Source organism: Parus major, chromosome 1, assembly GCF_001522545.3.
Source record: "Parus major isolate Abel chromosome 1, Parus_major1.1, whole genome shotgun sequence".
NCBI lineage: Eukaryota > Metazoa > Chordata > Aves > Passeriformes > Paridae > Parus > Parus major.
The window spans coordinates 25,604,250-25,631,015 of NC_031768.1; the positions used below are offsets into that span (position 1 = coordinate 25,604,250).

At 39.6% G+C, this 26,766-nt stretch overlaps 1 protein-coding gene and 1 long non-coding RNA gene across 2 annotated transcripts in view; one reads left to right on the forward strand and one right to left on the reverse strand.

Moving 5' to 3' along the window:
• Positions 1-17,847, reverse strand: part of GRTP1 (growth hormone regulated TBC protein 1) — a 34,397-nt gene extending 16,550 nt beyond the window's left edge. Inside the window, exons 1-5 of the mRNA XM_015633103.2 lie at positions 17,739-17,847; positions 16,098-16,249; positions 9,966-10,124; positions 2,646-2,770; positions 782-878 (exon numbers count right to left, since the gene is read on the reverse strand). Coding sequence (XP_015488589.1) covers positions 782-878; positions 2,646-2,770; positions 9,966-10,124; positions 16,098-16,249; positions 17,739-17,776 — 571 coding nt within the window. The 5' untranslated portion in view covers positions 17,777-17,847. The remainder of the gene's footprint in view (positions 1-781; positions 879-2,645; positions 2,771-9,965; positions 10,125-16,097; positions 16,250-17,738) is intronic.
• Positions 17,848-22,232: 4,385 nt separating this feature from the next.
• LOC107201378 lies at positions 22,233-25,620 on the forward strand. Its single transcript, XR_001520166.2, has 2 exons — positions 22,233-22,366; positions 23,572-25,620. It is a non-coding gene; the product is annotated as an uncharacterized LOC107201378 (long non-coding RNA).
• Positions 25,621-26,766: the final 1,146 nt, after the last annotated feature.

A 26,766-nucleotide genomic window follows, 5' to 3' on the forward strand; every position in this document is an offset into this window, starting at 1 on the left:
TAACATTCCCTGCCTCTCTCTACTCTTTTGGTCTGGAAACAAAGTCCAACCACTGTTTCCACACAAGAAAAATCCAAGTTCCTACATGGTATATTCAATGTAAAATAATTTCTTACAGTCATTTGAAAGCATGAAAAGAATCTTTCAGCTATTCTTTATTTCTCAAGGTCTTTCTATTCCTATTCTATTTCTATTCTATTCAAATTTGGTTCTTGCTTAATCTTAAACATGAACAGACAGAAGGAAAAGTTCAAGTTTCAATCAACCTTGATGTCCTTGACCAGTACCTAGTTGACAGTGTAATACTGAATTCCATCTCCAACCATTTGAGATAAAAATCTATGTAAAAGCAAAACTAGGCCAATAAGGATTAGTCCTTCATTTTCCACTGGTCCTCCAATGAGACCTTCCACCTACATTAAAGTTGTATCTGTAGTCAGACCTGTGCAATGCTAATGGGAATTCACAATAAAACCATTCTCCCTCTATAATTAAATCCCAAGAAAAAGCATTTCCAAATGCATTTTCACAGGAGTAAAAAATATAGCTGTGCCTGGTGTTTGCTTCTGGTTTTAAATTACCTCACATCTGCAGTGATGTTCAGCTTATATATGGGGCAAAATTGCTCGTGTGAACACCTCCTGCAAACCCCAGAGATCCGGACAAGGGAATTCAGAAAGCTACTGAACAGACCAGATGCAGATATTGTCTACAACTGGAGAAGAATGCAAAGATAAAAACCAAACTCCAATACATAAATAAAACTATGTTTTTAACATACCAGGCAAGATTCTTCCAATAAGAGCATCTAGCAACCAAAAGGACTCCTCTTCATTCTTTGTAATAAGAATCAGGTATCCAGCAATGAAGTTCATACCCTGAAATAGAAAGAAGGGTTTTGAGATGCATATATTTATCTTAGGAGTTTCTAGCTTACTTCTTTTGATTAAGGGCTAAAATACTACAGTTCTACAAAGTGTGCATATTAAATCAATTCTAATGAAGAATGTAATGAAGGCCACTGGTTGAGTAACCTGCTCAACAACAGCTAACAAGAATCATTAACAAAGATCAAGGAGAGGAAAATTAAAAGAAAAAGCTTAGCAGTACTTTTGCATTTCAATTTTGCATTTTTCTAAACTCCAAAGCCCTGTGCAACTGAAAGCTGCTTGATCAGAACCCAAACACATCTGTATTAGATGAGCACTACAAACACAACAAACCTGCAGGTAGATAGTGAGGCTGCAGGAGGAGGATGTCTGACCCAAACACACCAAGTAAAATGTTGCAGTTCCAGCAGATTTTACAAGCTTTTGCTGCTTAATTCATCCAAAGGCTGTGTACAAACCATTTTCTTCTATATTACCTCCAGTACTCCACATATACATATAATAGCACTGATCCTGTGAGGAGACCAGATGTGCTAAGAATGCACACAAGAGTTTTTAAGTGTTCTTCTTTCGTTAGCCCTTTAAACAGTAAAGGTACCAAAATATTTTATTAACAATTGGACATGTAGAAGCTACTATGGTTTACAAGTTTTGTGTTATGTTGTGTATAACCACCTCTACATAGAAACCTGACACTTGCAAGAGTGAGTATTCATAATTCCACCCCTTCTGTTATTATCAAAGTATTAAAATTATGTTTTGATAAATACATATTACTGAAAATAATATAAATCACTCATATTTTGAAGAATGGGAGTAAATGATTTCTGTACTAAAACTAACTAAACTAAATTGGGGTACACAAGAAAATAGGGTTTTTTTAGAGACTTCAGTGTAAGCTGAAGTCCCTCTAGGTCTCCTCTCAAGATTTAAAATGATACTGTTCATATTCTTTCAACTTTGGAGTAGCTGTATTTACTACACTAACTTTCTCAACTAAAATGAGCTATATCTTAGCACACACTTTCTTGCTCAGGAAGAAGAGGAGACAGGAGAGGACTTAATAAGTGAACCAAAACCACATTTTGCTCAGGACAGTGCCTACTTCTTTAAGATCCTTAAAAACAGATGCTTTTTTTCTTGACTGTCAGACTATCATGAATCAACTTATCTTCTTTGTCCCACAGGAAACTTTACAGTACTTGACAGTGACAACAGCTTTCTTGAGCTGCCATCAAAGCAGTATCGGGTTGAATTTCAAAGAAATTTTCTTCTTACCTGTGCTATCTATACTGGGAGATAGCACTAAACAAATGCTGCCAGCCCCCAAGTACATGACGCCACATTAACGCTGGCATTTCTGTACTTTGAAAAATGTGACAGCGAAAACAAAGGAAATTGAGATCTTATGATGCCTTGTACATACCAAGGACTGTTTGGGGAAACATGGCAGGACGAGGGGAAGGCAAGCTCGCTTCCTCTTGCTCTCCAAAGAAACTACTCTTCATACAACCATGTGTGATAAAATACTTATGTTACAACTAACAAATGGAACCAAATTGATCAAGCTGTCTAGAAGAACAGCCACTGAGAAATTCAGAAGGACTTTGAACTGGGGACACCCCCCAGCCTCCCAGGGCCAGTTTACAAACAGAAATATTTTGTGGGTGTGCTTCTAAAACTACACATGCAAATGGACAAGAACAGTTACCATTGGTGAAATGCAGCATTGTTTACAAAACAATGATTACCCACCTGACAATATCCTACTGCTTTATTATGATGCCCATATGCTACCAATACATTGTAGAGTGCATTTTGCAAACACGGATCAGCGGTTTTGCGGAATTTTACATTATCTGGAAATGTTCTGTTCATGTCTAGACAAAAGGGAAAAAGACCAAAATTAAGAGCTGTTCCTTGTCACTTCCCAAAAAAACTTTTACAGGTCTTCTGAAGTACAACTGAAGCTTCACTGTGGTTCACTGAACTGTTGTTTTGGCAGACTAATTTCAAGAATCTGCTTTACCTCCATTTTGGCTAAAAGGGCACTTTCATTCAAGGATAAAATCTATTCCTGGAAAGAATAATCCTATTAGTGTACAGAAACAAATTTCAAGAAGGCCTAAAGAAATTCTCCTGCAGACTGGACTGTTTCCATGTCTGACTGCAAAGGCTTAAATGAAAGCAAACCAGGTATTTAGACTGACAGACAGAAGACACAGCAAATGTGCCAAGTCAAGTGGCATGAAACGAGTTGTGCCTCTAGGAAAGCATATGCTCGTAACAAACCAGATGAACTTTCACTTGACTTACTCAGTGAACTTCTACCAAACAGTAGCAGCCAAAAAAAATCCAAACCTTTTTCCACAGCTGCCGACTTGCACTTAAAAATCACTTTTTAAAATTTAACTTTCTCCATTATGTGATCATGAGAAGAGCTGTGTCTTAACTGGTGCAAGATCATCGAGAATGGGAGTGATTTCTGATAACCAAGCAGCAGAGCACATTCCCACATGCTTCAAGCTCAGTGCTTAACCAAGTCAGGAGAATGCAATTACTGACATTTCCAACTATTAATTTCTTTCAGACCAAACACTTATAGTAGGACTCATATCTCCTTACAAAGGTCTAAAAATTAGACATGCAAGTTTGAGACAGTCACCCCAGAACAGTCCTTTGTTGTTGGAAAGAAATAGGCAGAGTTAATTTTTGGCCTGCTTCACTCCATAAAGAGAGAACCCAAGGTCACTCGCACAGATCTGTGAATCTGATCTTTAAATAGAATTTTTCTCTCCAACTTAAACATCTAAAAGTAACTCTGCAGATTTTCAAAACTCAAGAGTTATTAATAAAATACGAGTAGTTGTTTGGTTTATATTTAACAACAACAAATTGGGTTAAAGTTAAAAACAAACTTCAGCACCTCTGTACAGATCTTCATGTCCTAAGAATTATCATGTTTTATCAGGCCTTTTCTGGCAAAAAGGAAGAAGTCTGTTACAGCTTTGACACAAAGTTCAGCTGTAAGCAACCAAAGGAAAAAAGCTCCCCAAAATCATAAGTAGTGTAGTCACATGCATGAAGAAATTATCACACTAATCGCTATTTCTTCCTTTTAAAGGAAACAAATCACTTGCAGGAAAACATTTCACTTCACCTCCCATATGAATGAGAAGAAAAACACAAGGAAAAAGACAATTTTTGAGAGGATCTGAACAAGAGACAATTACAGGATAATAAATTTCTTTTGTTTTTTCTTGGTAGGAAGTTTATGCAGCATAGTCAAAATCAAAATCAAAAATATATTTGCATAATCAAAATCTACTATTTATTAAAGTATATGCCGAATGTTACAGAAAAGATTAATGCTGAATTTTAGCCATGGCTCTTCTCCTCAGCTATGCAGAGAAAGAGTGAGGGGAGAATAAGAAAAGTCCATACATACAAAGCAGGGACTACTCAAGCTGAACTCATCTGTAATTTCATAACCTGCAATTAAGAGAATCAGCTACAACTTGTTTTCTGATTCCAGAGCAATTTTTTTCCCCACAAGGACTGGGGGAAGCCTTCCCTAGTTTTATGAAGGATTTAAAACTTTCCTTTAGTAACAATACTTTAGTTTAGGGCAAGGGGATGGAGAGAAAAAACAAGATACAAGAGCTAAAAGGCTTTACCTTTAATAGAAGTTATGAAGCATGGTCTGACAAGCCTACTTGTGCCAGATTATTACTCTGAGCACAAGAGCAGAGGGTCGCATTCCCTCTACATCCTGCCCTTTCTGCTCCATTTGCATGCTCTCCCTCCCCCTCCAGTTCTGAGCCTCCTCTGACCCAAGGTGAGGGAAACTCAACCCACTCCATGGGCACACACAAGCCAATATGTTTTACCATGCCACAAGATGAGGGTGAGATATGACTTGAGGCAAATGGCAGGCACAGGCAAAGGCTGTTCATCTGGCTTCACCACTTACATCTCATTTAATACATCTGTTCCAGGAGAGACATCCAAACACCTCCTTCTCAGGCTCTGCACAGCCTACCCTCTGACCTACTGTCCCTCAGTCTGCTTTGCTCTTAAATAGACATTACTGTCCAAAGAAACACAGCCTCAAACTAGTCCAGTTTTGGGAAAAAAAAAAAAAAAAATCAAGGTTCTTTTTAAGCAGCAAAATAAACATCAGAATCTTACAGTGCTAAGTATAAAGATAAATTCCATAATTATGACTATCCTGTCATTATATGCAGATCTGCTTATAAATAAACTAGTATGGGAGTATAGGACCAGGAAGAAGGTCACAATGAAAAAACTAGTACTCTTTGCAGTAACTTCGGATTAAATCCCAATAGCAATTTTTTGGGCAATCTTTCAGCTCTCTCTGAGATGGCACTTTTATGCTGCTATGAAACAAAACTAACCACCAGCTTTGCTGGTGATTTATCTCTGTGCAGCAACCATGAGAAGCCCATTGGCCTCTTTTATTCTCTCTCCTGGGTCTGCAGTATTTCTACCTCATTCAGTAACACAAACAGGCAGAACACATTAGCCTCAGTTAATAAAAACAGATGTCTATTTTGGTACCAAGAACCACAGTCACTCATGCTATTTCTGGAGCAAAGAGATTTGAAAGCACAGTCCAGAAAATCAATGCTTTTGGAACCAGACTCATGCTTTTCCTACTTAGGGTACTTTGAACATCAGGCATCTACAAAACAACCTTCTTCACCTTGCTATCTCGTCCTTCCTTTTGGTCCTGATTCCAGCCAGGACAGAGTTGATTTCTACAGTACTTGGGAGGGGGTGTGGCTATAGGCCCTGGAGGTTGTTCCAGCAACCACCTCATCACTGCCAGGGATCTGGGAAAGGGACTGTCTTCCAGGGAGAAGGGGTTCCATCCAGTGGAGAAAGTGGGAGGGAGCCACCTGGTATTGTCAATTATAATTTGTTTTCTTTCTGTGTGAATTGTTTAATATACCTTTTGTTGTTACTATTGCTGCTGTTACTGTTCATTTTGTATCTCATCACTGTTTCCAGTAAATGGTTCTTATCTCAACCTGTGATCTTTGCCTTTTGTCCCTCCAACTGGAGGCTGGGAGAGGAACCCTGGTTTTAGTAGTCCTGCTAAAAGGAAGAATGCATTTCCTAAACCATGGCACTTTTACTTTCATATCCAAGTATTTCCCACTCAAACACATAGGTGGTCAGTAAATTACACAAGTATTTTTATAACTAACATATCCTACTCCACTTATGGTCATTTCTTTGCCACTGCTACATCCATGACTGCATCTGCTCTGAAGAGCTTCCAGGCAGGTAATTTTTTCTTTTTTTACACAGTAGAAAGCAGAGCAAAAATTCACTACAACTGCCAACTACAAGCACTCAAAAACTCCACTGCAAATCCAGAATAACGAGGTCAGATCATAAATTGCAACTTGTAAAAACAGTATACTTAGAGAATATTTTAGATTTCTTATAACTGAGTATTTAGTAGTCATTTTCAAGGTTTTCCCTGCAACACCTAGAACTATAAATTGTTTTGGAGGCTTGGGGGGTTTGCTTGTTTTAAGTTAAAGCCAAGTTTGTCATTAACTAAAGTCAGAAGAATTGACCCTCACAACCCCCAATACCAAGTAACAGTTCAAGAGCTTTCAGCAATCAAGAAAGCCAACAGGGTTAGGATTCCTACAAAAGAACACCATTGCCACTGTATAAATCTGAGAAGCACATGCATAAAAATTCCAATCTCCTTCATCTCCAAAAGATGCTACCAGAATTAGAGAAATTACAGAAAAGAGTGGTAATGAAAAAGACCACAGATATAAAATGGTTACCATTCATAGCATAACCCAGATGGATAAAAGCTCCTTAGTTTAGAGGGAGATGCTTAACAGCATTTTGCAGCACAAATGTGCACAGTCATGAGCATGGTAAACAACATGAAAAAGGAGCAGCCAGGAGGGGTTTTGTGAATTTTTTTCCCCATCCAGCATTATTAGGTACAAACATACAGCATATGTCTTGGCAACTCTCCAAACAGCAGATAACTGGAGACTAGGAAAAACGTTCTAAGGAAGTGTCACTACACACTTTACTCCTCCAATTCTCCCTTCAGCTGTTCTGGTACACCAAAGACCAGATGAGGCAGCTGCTTGGATATGACCTGGTAGGGCTCCTCTTACAGAGAGCCACAAGAGTTGACAATGCTCTTCCCCTTCCTCTTGCATGGTTAAATGCTTTAAACTCACCCAAAAATTCCCAACTTCCACTCAGTTTCAGAGACGCTTCTTAGTGCTTTGACAGCAAAATATTTCCTGTCTCCAGTGAAATGGCAATGGCCATTGTTTGAATTACTTTTCTGAACTCATCATTAACTATGATCCAGTCCCCAGTCAGATCCTTATCCCAGCTGTCACACAGCACAGCTCAAGCTCTGGGACTGACTGATAAGTATGAAATCGTAGGTTTCACAGCACCTACAATTCCTCCTCATGAAATGCAAGAGTGGAAACACAAATTAACAGCATGTATGTGCCTGAGCACTTGCAGACACAGACACACTTCGGTCCAAAAGCATGTTTTTTCAATGGAGAGAGAAGACAAGATACAAGAGCTGAAATTCAAAACAGCCCAGCCTAAGGGGAGCTTACTCAAAGGAAGCTACAACTTACAGTCCAGTCTTTTTGGACCCAGCACATAGCCTCTGCATTAGGACAGCCACTTTTTATCTTACAATATCATTTGTCCTACTATTTTCCTATAATAGGCCATGAAAAACAAAGTGTTGCTGGAATGCATGACCTTTTAAATGTGTATTTAAACTACGACACAAAAATTTAGTCACCTGCATTCTTTAAGCTCTTTTTTAATGGTTAGAGTAAGAATCCTGTTCCCTTCTACATTTTTCTCAAAAAACCAAAAATGTTCAAACAGCAAATACCATATAAAAGTAGCAAAAAAGCTCATCAGTTCAGAATTGGGAAGTCAAAGGGCAAAAATGGTGAAAGAACAGATTCCAGATTTAATTAGCTGAAAGACTTCCATTGCTATTACTAATCAGATTTTTCTTTAAAGATTAGACCATTTCTTTACACAGTCTACCTGCCCTTTTTAACCTGATTATACCAAATTAAAGACTTTCCCATATGAAAACTAGTTTCAAACATACATTGTTTACAGTAATGGGAAAACAACACTCGAAGAAAGTCGAAAAAGGAAAGTCAGGCAACAATTCACACCAGAAGAATCTTCAGCCAAAGCCCACTATAATATGTGCAAAGTCAACAAGAGCACAAGTTCATTAAACATACTAACCACAAAGGTTCATTCACCTTAAGTACTTTGTTCCTTTCATCCCTCCTATGTCCACATTGGTTCTTCATTTCTGAAGGAGTGTGTGAACTCTTCATTATATTATTTCCCCTCCAATAAAATCTTCCATACCATTTTCTTTATCTTTCCCCTCACTTGTTCCATGTTAATTTTCTCTTCTGCAGTATTCCAATCAATGCAGTAGCTCTTCTGAAACTTTATTTCCTCCATACTTGACAAATAAATCTTTATCATCTCCCAGTATTTTTCCTCCCCAAGAAAAATATTTTTATTTCATTTCAACCTGTGGGGAAAGCCACCTACTGACTCTTCACATCTTTGTCTAGTACTGGAAAAAAGTTGTTTTCAACTCTCTCTTGCAATAATTTTACTCAAACTGAATAGTTTGATGCCTCTCCAGACCCTTCCCAAGATGGACTTTAGAAAGCTGTCTTACTACCTCCTTCCTTGTTCATAGTAGGAGCTCTACTGTTTCTTGTTCTGAGCAGGATGTAAGCCTGCAGATTTCTGGCAAGTCTCCATATTCATAGGAATATAAAGTTTATGCTCCTAAATACCTTACTAAGGCGTGTAGTCTCAAAAGCCCAAAGCAGTGCTGTTGCAGGGAAAGGCAGAGAAGAAACTCCACATAAACCAAAAGTGTTTGGATGCTTATCCAACTCAAATAAAAATCCATAAAGCCCAAACTTTAAGTACCTGTGTTTTTGCAAGAGAAAAAAGACAACCTGCCTTTCTAAACAAATAGCTGCAGGATTGTTCCAGAGCAGAGCCCAACCTCTTGCCTTTCTAATTGGCAATTCAGCCATTATCAGCTTCACCACAAAGGCTCTGCTGTAGCAGGTTTCAGGACAAGTATCAGTTACATCAAACTCCTACTTGTTTGTCCTCACCTGCTGCATTTTTCCACCCAATGGGCCAGCCTAAGTTCTGGTTGCCCTTATACCCTGCCACCAGTATTGGCCACTGATCAATGATCAATGTTCACAGAAAGCACACATGAAAACAAACTAATAGAGCAGGGGTATTTCACCTCCTACGTTTCTCCCAGGGATTTACTTTTAGTGTTTAATATTTCATGCATCAAGTGGATTCCCCCATCTATCAGTTTATCAAATTTTGTTTAAACCAGTTCAAACTTCTAACCCCTGCAGCAACAGGTGCCACAACTCTTCTAAACCTGCAGCATAGCAAATTTCAGTGTCCTTGGTTCTAATGTTACAGGAAACAAATAACAATTGCTCCTCATTCACCCTCTCTGCACCATTTATAATTCATATAAATCTATCAACAGCTTTTTCTTATCAGTCTTCTTACTCAACCTAAAATCCTAGCATAGTTCACCTGCCTCATATGGGCTTCTGTACCAGATCTTCAACCATCCCTGTTGCTTCTCCAGTGTCCTATGGGACAGAATTAAGGAGAAACAGACTCAAAGGCAAGTGTCATGGCTCAAAGTTACAACTCTTCAATCACTTAGATGACGCTGTAATGTTTTCTAGTTTAGTCCTTCTCAAATTATTTCTAATCTTCCTTAAAAGCATTCCTTAATGCTTTTAACCACATGATGAACCTGGAAAGATCTGTGCTGTTAAGGAGCTTATGGCTAATCTAATTTAAATGTTATTTCAGCACTTAAACCACTACTACAGAAACATTAAGTTTTCCATGACATAACTTGATCTCTAACACTTAAAGACACAGGATGGATAAATGGGGATAAACAGCATTATCAAGAGAAATAACCTGTTTTGATTGCTTCAAGCAGCTTGGCATTCTTCTCTCCTTCAAGCAGTCTGTGGTAGTACCCAGGGTTTTGTTCCATGTTGGTTTGGGCCCCACTCACAATCATCCAGACCAATGCACGGTGTTCATTGGGGATGCCTTTCCTGATGTATCTCTTCACTGCAAGACAAGAAGTTTGGTTTTGTTTGTTCATTCTTAAATAAATAAAAAAAAAAAAATCCATCCATATTATTCTTTTTCAAATGAGCAGCCTGAAGTTAAGACATCATAGGAAAACACTTGACTGAAGATTATTATATTTTCTCTCCTATGCTACCATTTTAGGATAAGCTTAGGATTTACTTCTCAACTGCACAGTATTATTTTAGATTCACTCATAAGTTCTTGTCAGACTTCCTTCTCAGTTCTTCACACTCAGGTTTTCCTCCCTCCTCTCTTCCCTTGATAGAATTTTGAATCCTTTCCTTTTCTAATTTCCTGGATGGAGATACAAGCAGCAGTTTCCCTTGGATCTTTGTCCTTTTTCATTCAGACAAGCACTGACTTGACTTCTACATCACCATTGGCCTCTGACATGATGGCTCTAGCATCAATGGTCATGTTAGCATAACCCTAGCGCTTCAGCTTAGTGCCTGACCTCTGAAATACAGCAGAAACTGAGGAATATGCCTCCTTTCTGAATGAGCCCTGGAAGAACTGGAGATGTGAGTGAGCAGCAGGTGACTTTTTCCTAGAATAACTGTGGAAGTCTTTTCAAATCTAAAGTAGCTCTTATCTCCTGCGTCATTTTCATCATAAGGGTGTGCTTCAGGGTTTTTTTTTAAGCAGATGATTCAGTGTAAATAACTATGATGAAAGATTACAGGAAGAAGCATCAAGCTAATGACAACAAAAGTGGCTTCCTCCTGGGAATGGTATGAAAAATATTAATAAGGAGTCAATGCTGCTTATGGGTACATAATCCTAAATCAGTGTTACCTTTTCTGACCCAAAAAGACAGCTAAATGTTTGAGATTCTTCTCTTTCCTTTGGGGAGAAGAAAACGACAAATGAAACAGACATTTTGTACTAAATGAATCATGTTGTATCAATAAAAGCATCAAACTCCTCTTGAAATTTTAGGGAACTCAAATCTGAGTGAGGATTTTATTCCGCCCACATTCTACCACACACAACATTATCACTATCTAGCCAGGTTTTATTGAATCACACAGTTCTGTAATAAATGCTGCCTAAATTAAAGGCCTGAAAAACAGCAGAGTGAAGCAAGGTTGTACAACCCAGCCAGACACCTTCTCAATACACTCCACCTAATTACAGCTGTATATCCTTTAGGACCCAAAGCTGCTTCCCTCGTGTGACCCAACATAAACATGCACATATAATGAACATTTCACCCACGTAAAATCTGGTGTTTTCTCTCAAAGAAACAAATTTGTAATAAATGTCTGGTCTTCAGGGTACAGTTTTTGTTTAGCTTTTCAATGAGGATTTATATTACAGGTTACAGACTCTACAGTTCTAGTCATAAAGTCACCCAACTACAACCTTCTTTTAGACTGGAAATAATTCACTTGTTTCCATGGTGGTTCAATAACCCCCACTTAATATTTTTTACAAAATTTTGAACTGTAATGCTCAAGAAATCCTGTAAATTGACATAGCAAATACAGGAATGATTATCAAGAATCAGTCCCATTTAAATTAACAAAGAGACATTCAGATGAGTCTAGAAACAAACTTACTAGCTAAAATACTGTATTATCGCATTTTAACACATAATCCCAATGGTATTTTTTTCTGGAACAATTGCAAACTCTGGAAGCACAGCCAACATTGATATCCAACAATACACATTCAATCCAAGAGAAGCATGGACAAGCCTTTGACAGCAGCACAAGGAGAAAGCAGCCTGCAGCACAGCACATACTCATTATTCCTCAGTGTCATCGTTCTCATGGCAATAGATAGCCAGGGGCTCGTATCACCCCAAGTGACTACTGACCCAGCTCCCTCACTCCCTGAGGAATCCAAAAGCCCTTTACATTGTGCTTTTTTTCCTCACACCACTGTAATACTTGCTAGGATCTGCAAACTGGCATTTAGAAACAGCAAAGTAGTTTTGAAAAGAAGGACAGCTGCAGTTTAATATATATCATTTATATATTTATATAGATCATTCATATATTTAGATAGATGTATCACATTCTATTCATAGAATTGTGTTTATCCAAATGTATATATATATAAATATTTTTAGGCTCTCTTCCACATATCCTTGGGAACTAAGAAGTGCACAACAACAGTTCACACTGCAGAATATCCTCCCACTGTAACATCTGAGAAGCTTTCCCGGATGAAGTCAGATCATGCATGGGTCTCCACCCACACATCCAATGCCAGTTGTAAACCAAGGTCTTGATCTCAAATGTAGCACTGTTGTGCAGCCCCAAGTACTGCACACAGAATCACTCCCAGGACAATCATATTATGTGGTCTAAATACTAGAACATACATAGGTAAGAAATATCTTAATGTAAAATTTTTGTCTCTGTTCATTAACAAAATATGAAACAGCAATTGTTAAGAAAACCTCTCCCCCTCTTAATAATTCAATTGCCTCTGACACTTAGTGCTAGTTTCACAAGCTCAGAATCACAATTTATGAATGTGGTTTCCTTTTTACAAGAAAAAACAGCTACCTGATAGGGTAGCAGTCTAACACTGATGATAAATACCCAAAGTAACTTCAAGATAAAAATATGCAGAAAATAACATCTTTCTAATACTATACATTACTTATAGTAACAAGATGTAAAAATAAGTAATTTCAACCTGCCTGTCCTTGTTTGATGGTAGAATATGAGAATTTTTTGAGATTTCTGCTTCAAGGTAAGTGTTGTACTGCCTTTTTCCCCCATTAACATTGTTTCACTCTACAGCACTTTATGTAGCAAAAAAAACCCCGAACATTTAAAACTGAATATTATCTCATCTTAAAGATATTAGAAGAGTGTGATTTCAAGAACCATCTGCACTTCTACTTTTTCAGGTACTAAAAATTACTGTTGAATCTTGAGGAAATAAACCTGGGCCCTAGAAGAAAAATTCTATAGAAGAGCTGGAAACAGCATACAAGGAACTTTATTTCATGAATACGTAACAGAAGAAACAGAGCAGATCAGTGCTGTAAACCTTAAAAGTTCCAGTCAAACTGCCTTTTCTTCCACCAAGCCCTGGGTTGGAACAGAAGTGCTCCTGTTATAACCACTGTTTAATACATTTGCTTTGCCCTTTCACTGTATTTTATCTAAGACCAGAAAGTATCTTCTGCTACTGGTCACTTCTGACTAATCCACTAACAACCAAATCCTTTTGTGTAGCATGAATTTGGTCAGAATTCGGATACTTTGACCAATTATGTCAGTGTGTTGCCCACCTGTAAACAAAATAGAGCATAAAGTTGTGTTTTGGTCCCAAAAAGATAGAGCTGAATGAAGCAAGGAAAAAAATTGAGAGGATTTCAGTAGTGGCAGAGGGAGAGAGAGAAAGAAGGCAGGTGAAAAACAATGACTATAAACTCTCATGTGCTGTGGAAGCAAGGTGAAGATAAGAGGGGGAAACAAAAAAAATACCAGAAAAATAAGAAAAAGGAAGAAACTGGGGAATGAGTGAAAGGAACTGTCAGCCAAAATTCCCATGACCCACCCTGCCAGCAGGCTGCAATACAGAACAGGATACACTGCTTAATTACCATTGTCATAACATAGTCTAATTATTTTTCTTTATAGTGGAACAGAATTATATACATACAAACCACCCTGGATATGAGGCAAACTCAGTAGCATGTGAACATGCCACATTTCCAAACTGGAAAATTAACACAGGTCATCACTTCTTCCTGTTCGCCTGGGCAGAAGTTACGAGCTTCTCCATGTGTAGACAAATGGGTGTGGAACTACTGAGACACCACACATACACTGTCTCTCATATCTACTCACAGCAGGACACACAACACTGGTTCACAGCTACTGTGTTTGGGGAGGCAGGTCAAATATTCTTCTCAGTTCTAGCTTATGGCAGAGCCAGCAGCTCTGAGCAAAGCTTCATAGCAATGAAGTCAGGTACTGGAGGAGGGAAATTCAGTGAGTAACCAGCAGAGCTTCTGCTATTTGCCCACAAGGTAATCACTTCATAATCATCTTGCAGGATAAAGCACACACCTGCTTACACAATTCCATGTGCATGTCACAGACTTCAATCTTAATACTGAAATGAGAAGGAAAGTATTTAAAAATCAGTAATTGCATAGGTCAGCCGTTCACTCTCCTCTGAAGTATCAGATGAGGCTAATGCAGAAAGCTTTTTGTAATAACTCTGAATCTACACTTCAACTACATTTCCTCAATATTACTTATCCTTGTCATGCTCCCTGGAATTACATGTATATGTGAGAATCCATAGCCTAGAAATCCAGGTATCTTCAGCAGAACTCAGTAATGCTGAAGACGATGCACCAGCCCACAAGGACGTGCAACAGCCCAGAGCCATTGCCTGTGCCCCCTCAGAGGATTTACAGAATCCCAGTTTCCAAAAAGAGCAACCTGCTGGAGACAATCAAAGCCACGTTAAAGGCTGCATCCATTATGTGCCCAGTGGAGCAGCATGACAATTGGTTCTGAAGCCTGGTGGACAAATTGAGAGATTTGGTCAAAATTTTGGCTCCAAAATAAGACCAAAGGCATTCATAGTTAGTATCACAGTAACATTCTGTTTCTAAAATGCTAAAATTGGGAACACAAAGAAAGAGAAATGAACTCACAGAAAATGCTAAAAGCTGCCACTGCTACCAGTCACACATAAAGAGAAAGGTATGAATCAAAACTGAGATTATTTCTCCTCAACTAGAAAACTAAATTCTGCAAAATCTCAAAATCCTCACTAATTCAAAATGGCATGAAGTTTGCACTGCATTCAAACTTGACACCCCAAACAAAAGCATCTTTACATTTCTAAGAAAAAGTAATACAGTAGAAGCAGATACTTTCTTCTTAGCAGCATATGATCTAGCAGCTATAGCTCAAACCTACATTTTCTGGAATTTCACACCCTTACAACAGACATCTGTACACAAAATACACTGTTATATTTAAAATGTCTCACTAGTTATCATCCCATTCCTGGTGCCAGGGAAAAAAACAACCCCAAAACAACAAAACCATCAGAATCATGAGCCAAAGGCTGTGCCTGGAGCACAGTTCTAAGTACTTTACCGACGTTACAGTATCTGAATAATCTTTCCTTAGTTTTATTCAATTTTTCCTTAACGTACTTCAGAGAATTTTGTCCAATTCCAGAAGACACCCAAAGAGAAAGCAACCTGATTAGCACCATTTAGACCGAACAGGAAAATTTAGATGCTTATATGAAAACAACCCAGAGAGAGTGGGAGGAAACTCCACCCTTTAGTTTCACAAGATTCCCTAACACCTTCTGACTCTATTTGTTTCTACCTGTATCTCTTGCAAGAGATAACACATTACTACAGGTTTTCATGCTCTTTGAAGCAGACATTAACACTTCCATCTGCATTTTATCCAATGTTGCATTAGTCCCTGCATTAATCTCACTTTCTTCACTTAGTAAGGCATTTCTCATCAGCTCTCAGCACACACCTTTTTAGCTGCATGGTTAATGTCATTTTACAAAAGGAGGATAAGGAGGGCTAGAAAAATCTCAGCAGCCTAAAGAACTGTTAAAGAGGCAGCAACTGAGAGCACTAACATCCTGATCCCTGGGGTTCAAGACATCATCTTCTACATAATCTCATGTCTTTTTAAAGAGAGCACAGAGTACAATACAGCCAACAGCTGCAAAACGGCATCTTGGAGTGTCAGTGGCCACAATAGCTGGGTTACAGATGTAACAAGATATTTGTTGCCTGAAGAGGGATTACTCCCTTGGAAGGTTTTAATGAAATCCCTCTAACAACAGCATACCTGCTTATGCATTATTACTGTTTATACTACTGGCTTTCATTTGAAGACAGAAATAGTATTCAACATTAAAAAACAGAAACCTATTGAACCCTAACATAACGCAGTTTTACCTATAACGAGACACAAAGCTCACCTTTTAAACTCTTCTGTATACTGTTATTCCCCTTTAGGAGCTTGGACCATTTTATTGCTCTTCTAGTGAGTACCACTAGGTATCTGGAAAAGAATGCTTCATAGGATGCATAGTCAAAGTCTTCTGGCCTTTCAAACCCATATGGATCAACCCTACAAAATAAAAAGAACTCCTATAATAATGTTTCTACATACCTACAGCTGAAGAAAAATAACAAAAAAAAGCAAGCATGCTTTAAATAACTTACAGTTGCTATTTCTAAAAGCAGCTTAAGGCTTCCTCCTCCCAGCAAAAACCTACTTTACACAAACTGTTACACTCCATTTAGCATATCAAAGCTGTTTAAGTAAATTAATTTAAACATGCACTGTTCACTCAGTTTCGCAGATTTCACTGGGTTTTTAAGTAAGGCGTTTTTGGAGCAAAGGACCCATCATGTACAAAACTGACACAAAATTATGGCCACATAAAAGTCTGGGAGGTATTTTTCTCCACAACACAGACGAACAGTTGAAAAGTATGAGGTACAGCACAACAGCTCCAATATGGCCTGAATTCTCTTCACAGGCAGTTCTGTACAGAAAAATGACAACAGAACATACAAGTGTAACAAGTTACAAAGGTTATTTTTAAATTGGCAATTTCTGCATGAAAATATACAACATGGAAAAAGACAAATCCTTGTGTCAATCTGCCTTCTTCATGTGTAGTACCAAAATGCTTATTTTATTATCTTTTACAGTTGTTCAGTGTTACAGCACATTATCTCAAGCAGCACAATAATGACAGAGCATCAGGACTCCATGGCTCATTCTGCTCTAATATACCAACTCACCTCACTAAATTAGATTTATCGCAACTTCCCAGGGTGTTCCATACTTGCAAATTACCACCTGAGTACAGGACATTAATGGGCTTCACAGAAGTTAAACAGGCAGAGGGATCTGCCAGTCAGACAAGGTTTCTAGACAGACTTCAGGATTTAACCTCCCAAAACACTGCCTGTTTCATTCATGAAGAAGGAATCTGGCCATGGAGCAGCATCAGCACAGCCTTGGGAAAACTGGCTCACGGGAGCGTCACAGGTAGTAAAGCATGAATCAGACGAGGAACAATTAAATATTCAGACCCCAAGTTGGTATTACATTGTTGGCTGCTTAGAAGAACACCTTATTATTCATGTACTCCTCAAATCTGACACAAAAACCACAGGTGTAAAAATCAACGATACCGACACAGGTTTCTTTGAAGACATGAAAGACACGAACATGAAAACCCACACACACAAAACACACTCACACGTCCACAAACACACATCTCTCATTTACGACTGCGACTGCCCAGGCAGCAAATACAGATTAATTTCATGCTCCACTCCATTCCTAAGGCAGAAAAGGAAAAAAAACAAAGAGCGAAGACGCAGGGCTTTAGGGGAGCCCCCTCCTCCGCCTGTCCTGGGGCAGGGAAGGCTGCGGCGGCCGCTCGCTGCCCTCAGCCGCGCCGGGGCCGGTGTGTGGGGGCTTCCCCCGGCCGCGGCCCCCGGCAGGGCCGGCTCCGAGCTCGGGGGGCACAGCTCGCCCTCCCTGCGCGGCCGGCGCCCTCCGAGCCCAGCCCTGTCGGCAGCCCTGTCGGCAGCCCTACCTGTACGCCCAGTCCCGCCCGTCCTCTCGCCCCGCCATCGGCCGCCCCGCTAGCGCCCGGCGGGCGGGCGCTCCCAGGCCGAGCAGCGCCGCGGCCGCGGCCCCGCGCCGAGCTCCGGCTCCCCAGTTCAACTCTCTGCCGCCCTGCGAGGGGCGGGGGCGGCCGCCGGGCCCGCCCCGTGCCCGGGCCGGCAGAGCGCAGGGCACGGCAGGGCAGGGCAGGGCAGCGCCGCGCCCGCGGGGCTGGCCCGCCTTCCCTGCCCGGCCGGGAGACGCGGATCTGGTGCTAATCCCAGGTTAGATGTGTGCGTTTCACATTTCGCTCACGTCGTGGGGGAAAAAAAAAAAAATCAAATGTTTTAGCACGAGGGAAATGTCTCATTTGTACGGGGGGAAAGTGGTTTCAGGTACAGCTCTTCAAACGCAAAGAATTTCTCTATAACCATGTAGAAGAGGTGGTTGTGTTATTATTTAAGTTCGCTGGCTTGGTTTGGGATTCTTTTATTTTCCTTAAATCCAAAAATGGTTCTTTTTAATTTCCCCTAATTATTCATTACAGTCAGAATCACAGAATATTCTGGGTTGAAAGATGGACCCACAAGGATCATAAAAAAGCCCAACTTCTGACCCTGCAGAGGACACCCAAGAGTCACAGCATGTGGCTGAGAGCATTGTCCGGCTTCTTGAACTCTGTCAGACTTGGTGCTGCGACCACTTCCCTGGGTGACCTGTTCTAGTGCCCAGCCACCCTCTGGGTGAAGAACCTTTTTCCAGTACACTGAAATATTGCCAACTTCAGCTTCTGCTGATTAGTTCCCACCATAAACTAACATTCATTTAGATACGATTTAAATAATAGATGCAGATTGGAAAAAAAAACGTGGAGTATAATACAGAAAATTATACTAAAAATAATGGCTTCCCCATTTCCAGAATCCACCTCAAAAATTAACACACTGTTCATGTTAAGAGGTCTTGAACAAAGCCTGAAGCCCACAAGGACTCAGTCCTACCGGATTTCCAGCAGCTTAATTCATAACACCCCACAAACAGAATGGAAAGAGCAAAATTATATCCCTGCTTGTCCTTTTTCGAACCGAGTTCTGACTTTGCACCCAGCAAAGTGCTTGGAAAATTACAGCTACTGCTGGGGAAACATTATCTTTTTCAGCCAGCAAGTAAGAGTTGCTGCAGACAACAGATGGGATTTCACAAGGGAGATCAACAGTTCTTCCAGCACACTCTTTAGGAAAGCTACCTTCCCTCTGCGGGATCACAGGCAGTCACCCACACAGAAATGTAAAAGTAGCTCCAATGGCAAGGAAAAGAAAATAAAGAGGTTTGTACTTGGTTTAACTGCCATTGCAGTGCTGTGAAAATCTGTGATTGTTCAGCAAAACGTAATTATTACTTTTTTTGTGCGGGGAGCATGGAGGGAATTCTGTGCTTCAGCGGGTATAGGGCTGCTCCTGCAGGAGGATGGTCCTGCTCAAATTACTGTGCGGCATCACGAAGTCGCTCGGGTTCTGGCACAAGTGGAGCGTGATTGCAGCGCAGCCGGGGAGCGCCGGCCGGGGCCGCTGCCAAGCCGGGCTTGAGTCGCCGCCAGCGTTGCCTTGGCGGAGCGTGGGCAGAGGCACGCTCAGCAATCAGCTCTGCCCGGAGAGATGGCCACAGACTCACAGGAAATCCTTGGCAGAGGAGCGAATAGGAGGCAACGTTGTCCCACGGAAGAAAAGAAGGAAGCCTCAGTTAAGAAGAATATCCTTTTCTCCTCTAAATCCTGAAACCGTAGATTTGTTAGGTAACAGTTACACTTCATCTGTCAACATCAGGCCCTTTGGTGTGTATGCCCTTTAAAATGGATGAATCGAAAGTTCCCTGCAAACAGCAGACTGTTTCTGTGATTAATTAAGGTACATCTGCTGTGCGTCAAGGGTAGCCTTGTCTATAGCACAGTGTACTTTTACTCAAGCCTCAAATGTTATGAACAGTTTCTTTTGGTCTAACACAAACACAACTGTGTGGCTGACTCAGATTTATGCTTGTTACACACAAAAGCTCCCACTAAGAATGCTTAGGTTATTAATTGAGTAATGGAAATAATTCCTAAATTTCAGCACAATACTTGGATCCCCATATTTTGTCTGATAGTACAAGCCAGCTCACTGTCTTGCCAGAGAGAATACCTTGGTTGTCCTTCCCGGGGTATCAATGCTGCTCTCTTCTGGGCAGATGATATCATGTTGCTTTTAAAGGCATTCAAAGAAACTTAAGTAATAAATCCTTGAATCTGAAAACTGCTTTGGTGGTGTGATCAGCAGAAAAGGATACTATTTACTTTTGATCCTTTACTTCTGGAGGAGCTGGTGACAGTGGCAGAGTGTAAAAGGGTAGGCTTAGCTGACGTTCTGACCAGTGAAGCTCACAGCCGTCCTATCTGCCACCTGGTGCAAAAGGAAATATACCTTACTTAACTTCTCTCCCACCCCCTTTTTGCATATGAACCTTATCCCTGAAGTTTTTATATTATGGTGGACGTGTGTAGTAGAAATTATCATCATTCTGCTCCCAGAGTAAAATATTGACTCCCTTAAAATAGTGACTTCCCTTTAAGGGTAGGCATTTAGACACGGTGTTCCCTGCAAAGGCAGATGAAGACAGCAGATGAGTGTTTCACAAGCTGAGGCATTCAGAGCTTTTCTTGTCTCATACCCTGCATTTTAGTGAGAAAGCCTTCCATTCTTGAGTTTAGCAACTCAAGAGCTTTAAAAAATTTAAATTATTAATTATTATAAATAATTATAAAAATTATTTATTATTTATTAAATTTAATAAAAAAATTTAGTTTTTAGCAACTGCAGAGCAGTTGCTAAATAATGATACCAGGATGATTGTCAGCCTTATCAGGAATTATTCTGGAGTGGCTTCATGCTTCCTAAAATGTGAAATGTTACATTTGTGCCACATCACCTATGTCTGATATATCATCAGTGCTGAAATGTTGTCCAGTTCCTCATATAACACCCCACAGCCATTGCTACTCTTAAAGCCAGAAGTGGAGAAGAAGCATCAGGAGAAAATCCCTAATAATATTTGTGCTGGAAGTATTGGTTTGACTGCTTGTGGGGACCATAAGGATTCTTTATCCATCCAAGAATAAAAGAAACATAGTTATTAGGAAGAAATATTATTATTTATTATTTAAATATATATTTCAATTATTTAAATATATATTTATTATTTTGAATATCAGATATGTATTTTTTTCCCTGAGGTTCCTTTTTGCTAGCTTCGGGGAGGCCAAAGAGTAGAAATTGTTAGGGGAAAGAAAAGCACTATAGGACTGAAAGTCCTATAAGGTGTGTGTGAATATGGGTGTACATGGATATAGTGTGCCTAATATTTTTAAAACAGCATGAGTCAATCTGTTCATAAGAAATACCAGTGAGAAACACCATTTCCAGCAAAGGTAGCAGCTCTGCTTTTTTATATCCACACAGGAATTTAAATTTAAAAAAACCCTTAACTGCTTACAAGATGGTTTAATAGCCCCTGTTTAAAAAATATGAATGCAGCAGCATTGAAGAAGAGATAAAAAGATAATTCTCAGTACTGACTGGGTGCCATAATATCCTAAGTAAGGGATGAAATTCCCACAGCATACGTGGTTTCCCTAGCTCATGTGATTTTCCCTACAGCCACTCATCTTTCTGTCTGTACTTGGTTAACCATGCCACACAAGTGTACCCTGCTTCCTTGGAGCTCTACTCTGGCTGGAGCTACTTTCCCATGACCTGAAATAAATCTGCTGCTCCATACTTGGGGAAGATAGTTGAGTAGATTTGGGAGTATAGAATATCCAGTAAGAAGTAAACATTATCTATCTGTCTGTCTATCTGTCTATCTATCTATCTATCTATCTATCTATCTATCTATCTATCTATCTATATCTATATATCACTGCTTGTCTATATTATAACATAGACAAAAAGTGCTCCAGGACTAGACAACTCATCCAGCTAATGAGGTTAAGGAATGCAACCATCACATCCAGACACCTTTATTTCCTGTTACAACCAACTACCTACCAAGTTTAGTCAATCCTCATCTACATATGGATTAAGGCTCTCTATCCATAACAAAATGTAATGAAATGCTGAACTTGCTCCAGGTTTTTGTCCCAGCAAATTGCATCATGCTTACATAATTGTAGTCTGCAGGCCTGATTAAACCTGTTCACGTGAATTGTTCCTGATGGAATGCTGATGCATTCACTGAACTTTAGAACAGACTACATAGCAAGGACAGAAATGTATTTTTAAATGTTAATTTACACTATTCCCTAAAGGCTTCACAGCTTCATGTCTATGAAGGTTAGTGGCTGTTAGGACAAGTTACATCCCCACATAGTCTGGGAACCGCCAGTATTTTGATAATTCTCAGTATGACTGTGGCCCCGGGAGTCAAAGCATACTGATAAGAGCATCTATAAAAAGGAGCTCTAAAGCTTGCTGCATAGCACTGCAGCTGCCTGGAGAATCAACATTACCCATGGAAACCTCTGCAGAAAGGTTTCTGCACTCAGCTGCCATCCTCCAGCTGCATCAGAAGAGAAGGCTCAAGGCTGTAAGTGACAATATTGGAAACAGCAGGGGAAGAGAAATTATATGGTAGTGCCCTCGGTGTGAAAAACACAGCAAAATTATATGTCAAAAGTGATATGGGAAAGACACTTAAATATTATTAGCAGAAAGCATTCCTAAGGCAGGGACAAGGGTGTCCTTAGGAAAAAGGTCAGTAACTATCAGAGATCAGTAACTCAGCAGTGTGGAACTGAGTAGGGCAGGAGAGAAATTAATGAATCTACCTTAGGTCAGGCTGCAACTCTGTAATACATGTTTGTTCTTCAACTGACAAAGTGAAGTATTTTCTAGATGGCTTTGTTCTGTTTATCTTGTTTTTCCTTATCTACTTGAGTGATCATGAGGGGTGTGCTGAAAGCCTGTTAAATCATGCTGATGATGTTTACTGCCCTGGCTGCATGAGTACAAGGCTTATAACTGAACTTTGAAATTTCCTAAGGAGAGATGATAGGCAAGATTAGAGAATATTAACTCCTTACTTGTCCCATCCCCTTTTCTTTCTTATCCCAAACTGTGAAGGTACCCTGCCTAACAAATCTGGTAGCTCAAATAACTACTGATTAGGGATGGGGTTTAATTTGGATGTTCTCTGTCTACTATGATTTCACATTTGGTACTAGCTGAGAAAAGGCAAATCTTCTCCTGGCCTTTGATGGCTTCTTCATTAGGATTCCTCCACAAGGACTCTAATTTCAGTTGTCTCTTGAGTAGTATCCCAATTGGTAAGCAACAGGAAGAGTTATCATTACAGGCCTTGAAATACAGTATTTGCATGTAAATACACAGTCTTAGCTGTGAAGAACATTAGCTATTTCTCTCTTAGTTGTCCCTATGCAGCAAGGGGTTTCTTTATAAATAATGCATTAAGTAAAAAAAAAAATTCCTCAAAGTAACAACATGATTTAGTGTAAAGAGAAGAAGGAACATCTACCCACTCAGAAACAGACATCAATTTCACACATGGAATAAGGATGAGTTTCCTAGGAGCACAGATGTGAAGTGTCTGTAATTAAATACTATTTTACAGTGCATACATACAGGGGTATTTAGTTTAAGTTAGATCAGCAAATTCCCTTCCTGTAAATTCCAAGCTTTTGGAGTGCTGAACTCTGTGAAAGGTAATCTGGTCCCAGGGAGGTTGTTCTTCACCACAGCTTTCCACATGTTTATCCCTTACACATTTTTCAGACTCATGGCCTGAAAGAAAAAGAAGTTTTGTGAAAACCTTAAACTGGGCTTGACAGCAAGAGCGAGTGGAGCTCCCTGGAACTGCAAGGTTATAGCAACAACCATCAGTACAGACATGCCTCAGTATTTACATGGGATCAAGATATCAGCTGAAGTATCATGTTTTTAAATTCCTTTGCAAGGGAAAAAACTGTGATTGCAACATCTAGGATCAAATTATTACTTTCTTCTGGCTTACTTTGTCAGGTTACAGATGACATCACATGACTAATACTGGAGGAAAAATGTCATTTTAATTTTATGTTAATTTGCAGGTTGGTGTTCCTATGACAAATTGGTACATTATCAAAATTAAAATAATTTAATTTTTCTTTTTCATATTTCAGGTATTTCTGACACTGTTCTTTCCCATCTTAGAGTAACATATGTATTATCATTAACATATATTCTACTTGTGAAATATATTACATGTGGCTGCTCTGTCTCTCACATGGCATTTCTTTGCTTGTGTTACAAAAAGTAGAGGCAGGGACTATTACTACATTAAAGCAGGCTAGATCATAAATGTGAAGGTATACTCACAGTTTTGCTTCACATCTGCATACTCAGGGAAAGTAAACATGAAGGAGCTGCAAGTAGAACAAAAGCAAGTTCAGCCTTCCCTCTGGTAGGAAAAAATCTGCTGGTGCATTGGATATTGTGCAGAGCAATGCAGAATTTCCCCTCTGCACATTACAGGATCAATTATAGCTCACAGCAAAGCTGCAAGTCTAACATCTTTATGCAAGCTGAGAATCAAATGGTCAGATTCTAGGAAGATGGACACCTTGCTGAGAACTTCCTCAGATTCACCCAGTGCTTCAAAAAAGGGGGAAAAAAAAGAAGAAAAAAAAAGAAAAGAAAAAAGAAAGAATTAAAAAGAGAAAGGAATCTTGGAAGTCCTCTTCTAGGGAGGACACAGCTTTCAAAGTGCACACAGTTTTCATGAGCATGACTGGGACTTATTCTGTGTGGAAAAACACTGTAGTTCTTTTGATTGTGCTGGCTGTATTTTAGAGTACTGCTGTGCGGTTACTGCAAGGGGTGGTCAGAGTTCACAGTGTAGGTTCTAACATGAAACAAATGCAGGATTAGCAAGGTGTTGTATTTCCCACAGCAATGATAGTATGTCCCTGACAATACATTTCATATTCCCAGGAGAGAAAGGTAATGCTGGTCCCTGCAGTCAAGCTTATGTAGTGATAATAAACAGTACTTAAAAACCTCACAGTTGCTGTTAAGGGTCCTCACAAAGGATCATTTGTAAAGAAACAAAAGACAGCTCTGCTGGACTTATTTCCGGGAAGAAGTAACAATTAGGTAACACTTACATAAGAATCAATGTCTGGCTTTAGCTTTTCAATGGTCTGATTTGCTGCTCCAGCACCCTTCAGTACCTTTTGTAAACACATCCTCCTGTGCACTTTTTGGCAACTTGCACTCCCCTGACCCACAGAGCTGTCTCGATCCAGTCTGCATTTAACATCCCTTGCTAAACAGTTTTGAACACTAGTGGAGTAACGTCAAGTAATATTTGAGAAATTTGCAGCAGATGATTGCAAGGAGCAAAGCTGTGAGCACTGAAATGTTGACAATAAGAGCATGCAAGATGCTTATCTTTCTGATTTACCACTTACCCTTAATTAAACTAAAAAACCAAGGCATCTTGGATCTCCTCCCTGAACATACATACTGCAATACAGCAATTGTGTTGATGGTCTGTACTATTAAACACGGATAAAAACGTTCAGAAGAGACAGAATCTGTCTTTGACAAATGTGAGGAGAGATGGGGCAGGACACCACAGAGAACCACTGCATCAGGGTTTCTGCAGCTCTAATTTGAACATGACTATTTTTAGAAGACCTGTTGTACATACCAACAACATTAATGACTGCCAGATGAGACAACCATGTTCCTAAAGCCAGTGACATCATCGCGGCTCTCAGGATTTAACTAAAGCATATGTTTGGCAAATAGTAATAAAAAGTAACTAATTCTTCTTGTTTTCATCAAATTGAATTATGCTTTTATTTTGTCTCTCTTTTCCTTTCAGTAATTTGTCCTGAGAGTAACTTTACAGCCTCGAGTTCTTACTATCTAATGGAGTTAATGACTTTTCTACAAAAGTTCTGACTATCTAATGGAGTTAATGACTTTTCTACAAAATTCTGACTTTTTGTGATTTGTGTGTGTTATGAACAGAAACCATGATTTCTTGTTGCCTTAATTTTATTGCTATTCTGTGATTCTTCTAAGATTTTGGGAAGCAAATAATCCCCACAAAGAAACCTGTCTCCCCCATTACTAAATGGTGAGAAAAGCAGAGAAGAAGGCTCTATGATCTCTCACAGGAGACATGCAAACGCATTTGCCATATACATCCACATTTGTAAGAGAGACATCCTAAGCTAGCCCAGAATAAGGGAGTAATTGCAGGGCAAAATTCCATCTGCCTTTACCAAGGGCATCTTTCTTATCGCTGTTTACTACTAACAAGCTGTTCACTCACAGATCTACCCACAGTCCTGACTGATAATGTTCATAAGTGATAAAGCAGTCTCATTAGAGAAGTTTCCAATTGGTTGTGGTGATTGAGGAATGCAAGTTGAGTGACAAGCAGCTAGGAGTCAGAGAGAGCACTTTGATCTATGCCTGCAGCAGAATAACACCCAAAGAAATCCCAGACACTATCAATGAATGTCAAAAGGGCCTTGAAGTAAATCGTTGAGGATTTGATTGTTGATCTCAGCAAAATACCATCCAGACCTTGTCAGTTGTGGAAAATGGAAAGAAAGAGTCAGAACCTTCAAAATGCAAGGGCTCCAATTAGGCAAAGCCACTTAGCTGTTGGTTCCTGCTCAGTGCAGGTACTGAGCTCCACTGCAGACACAACATAAAATTACAGAATCTTAGTGTCACCAAAACCATGGGAATCAAAGAAACTCTCCTACACCATCTTTTAAATATTGGAGAATCAGGCATTACTTTGCTCTGGCCAGGGTGTGCAATGGAAATCTTTCCCTCCACACATGACAATAGTATCAGAGCATCATTTCTGTTGGCAATGACCTTTAAGATTATTGAGTCCAGCCATTAACCCAGCACTGCCAAATCCACCTTTTGCCCTGAAGTGGCAGAACTTTACAGAAATTG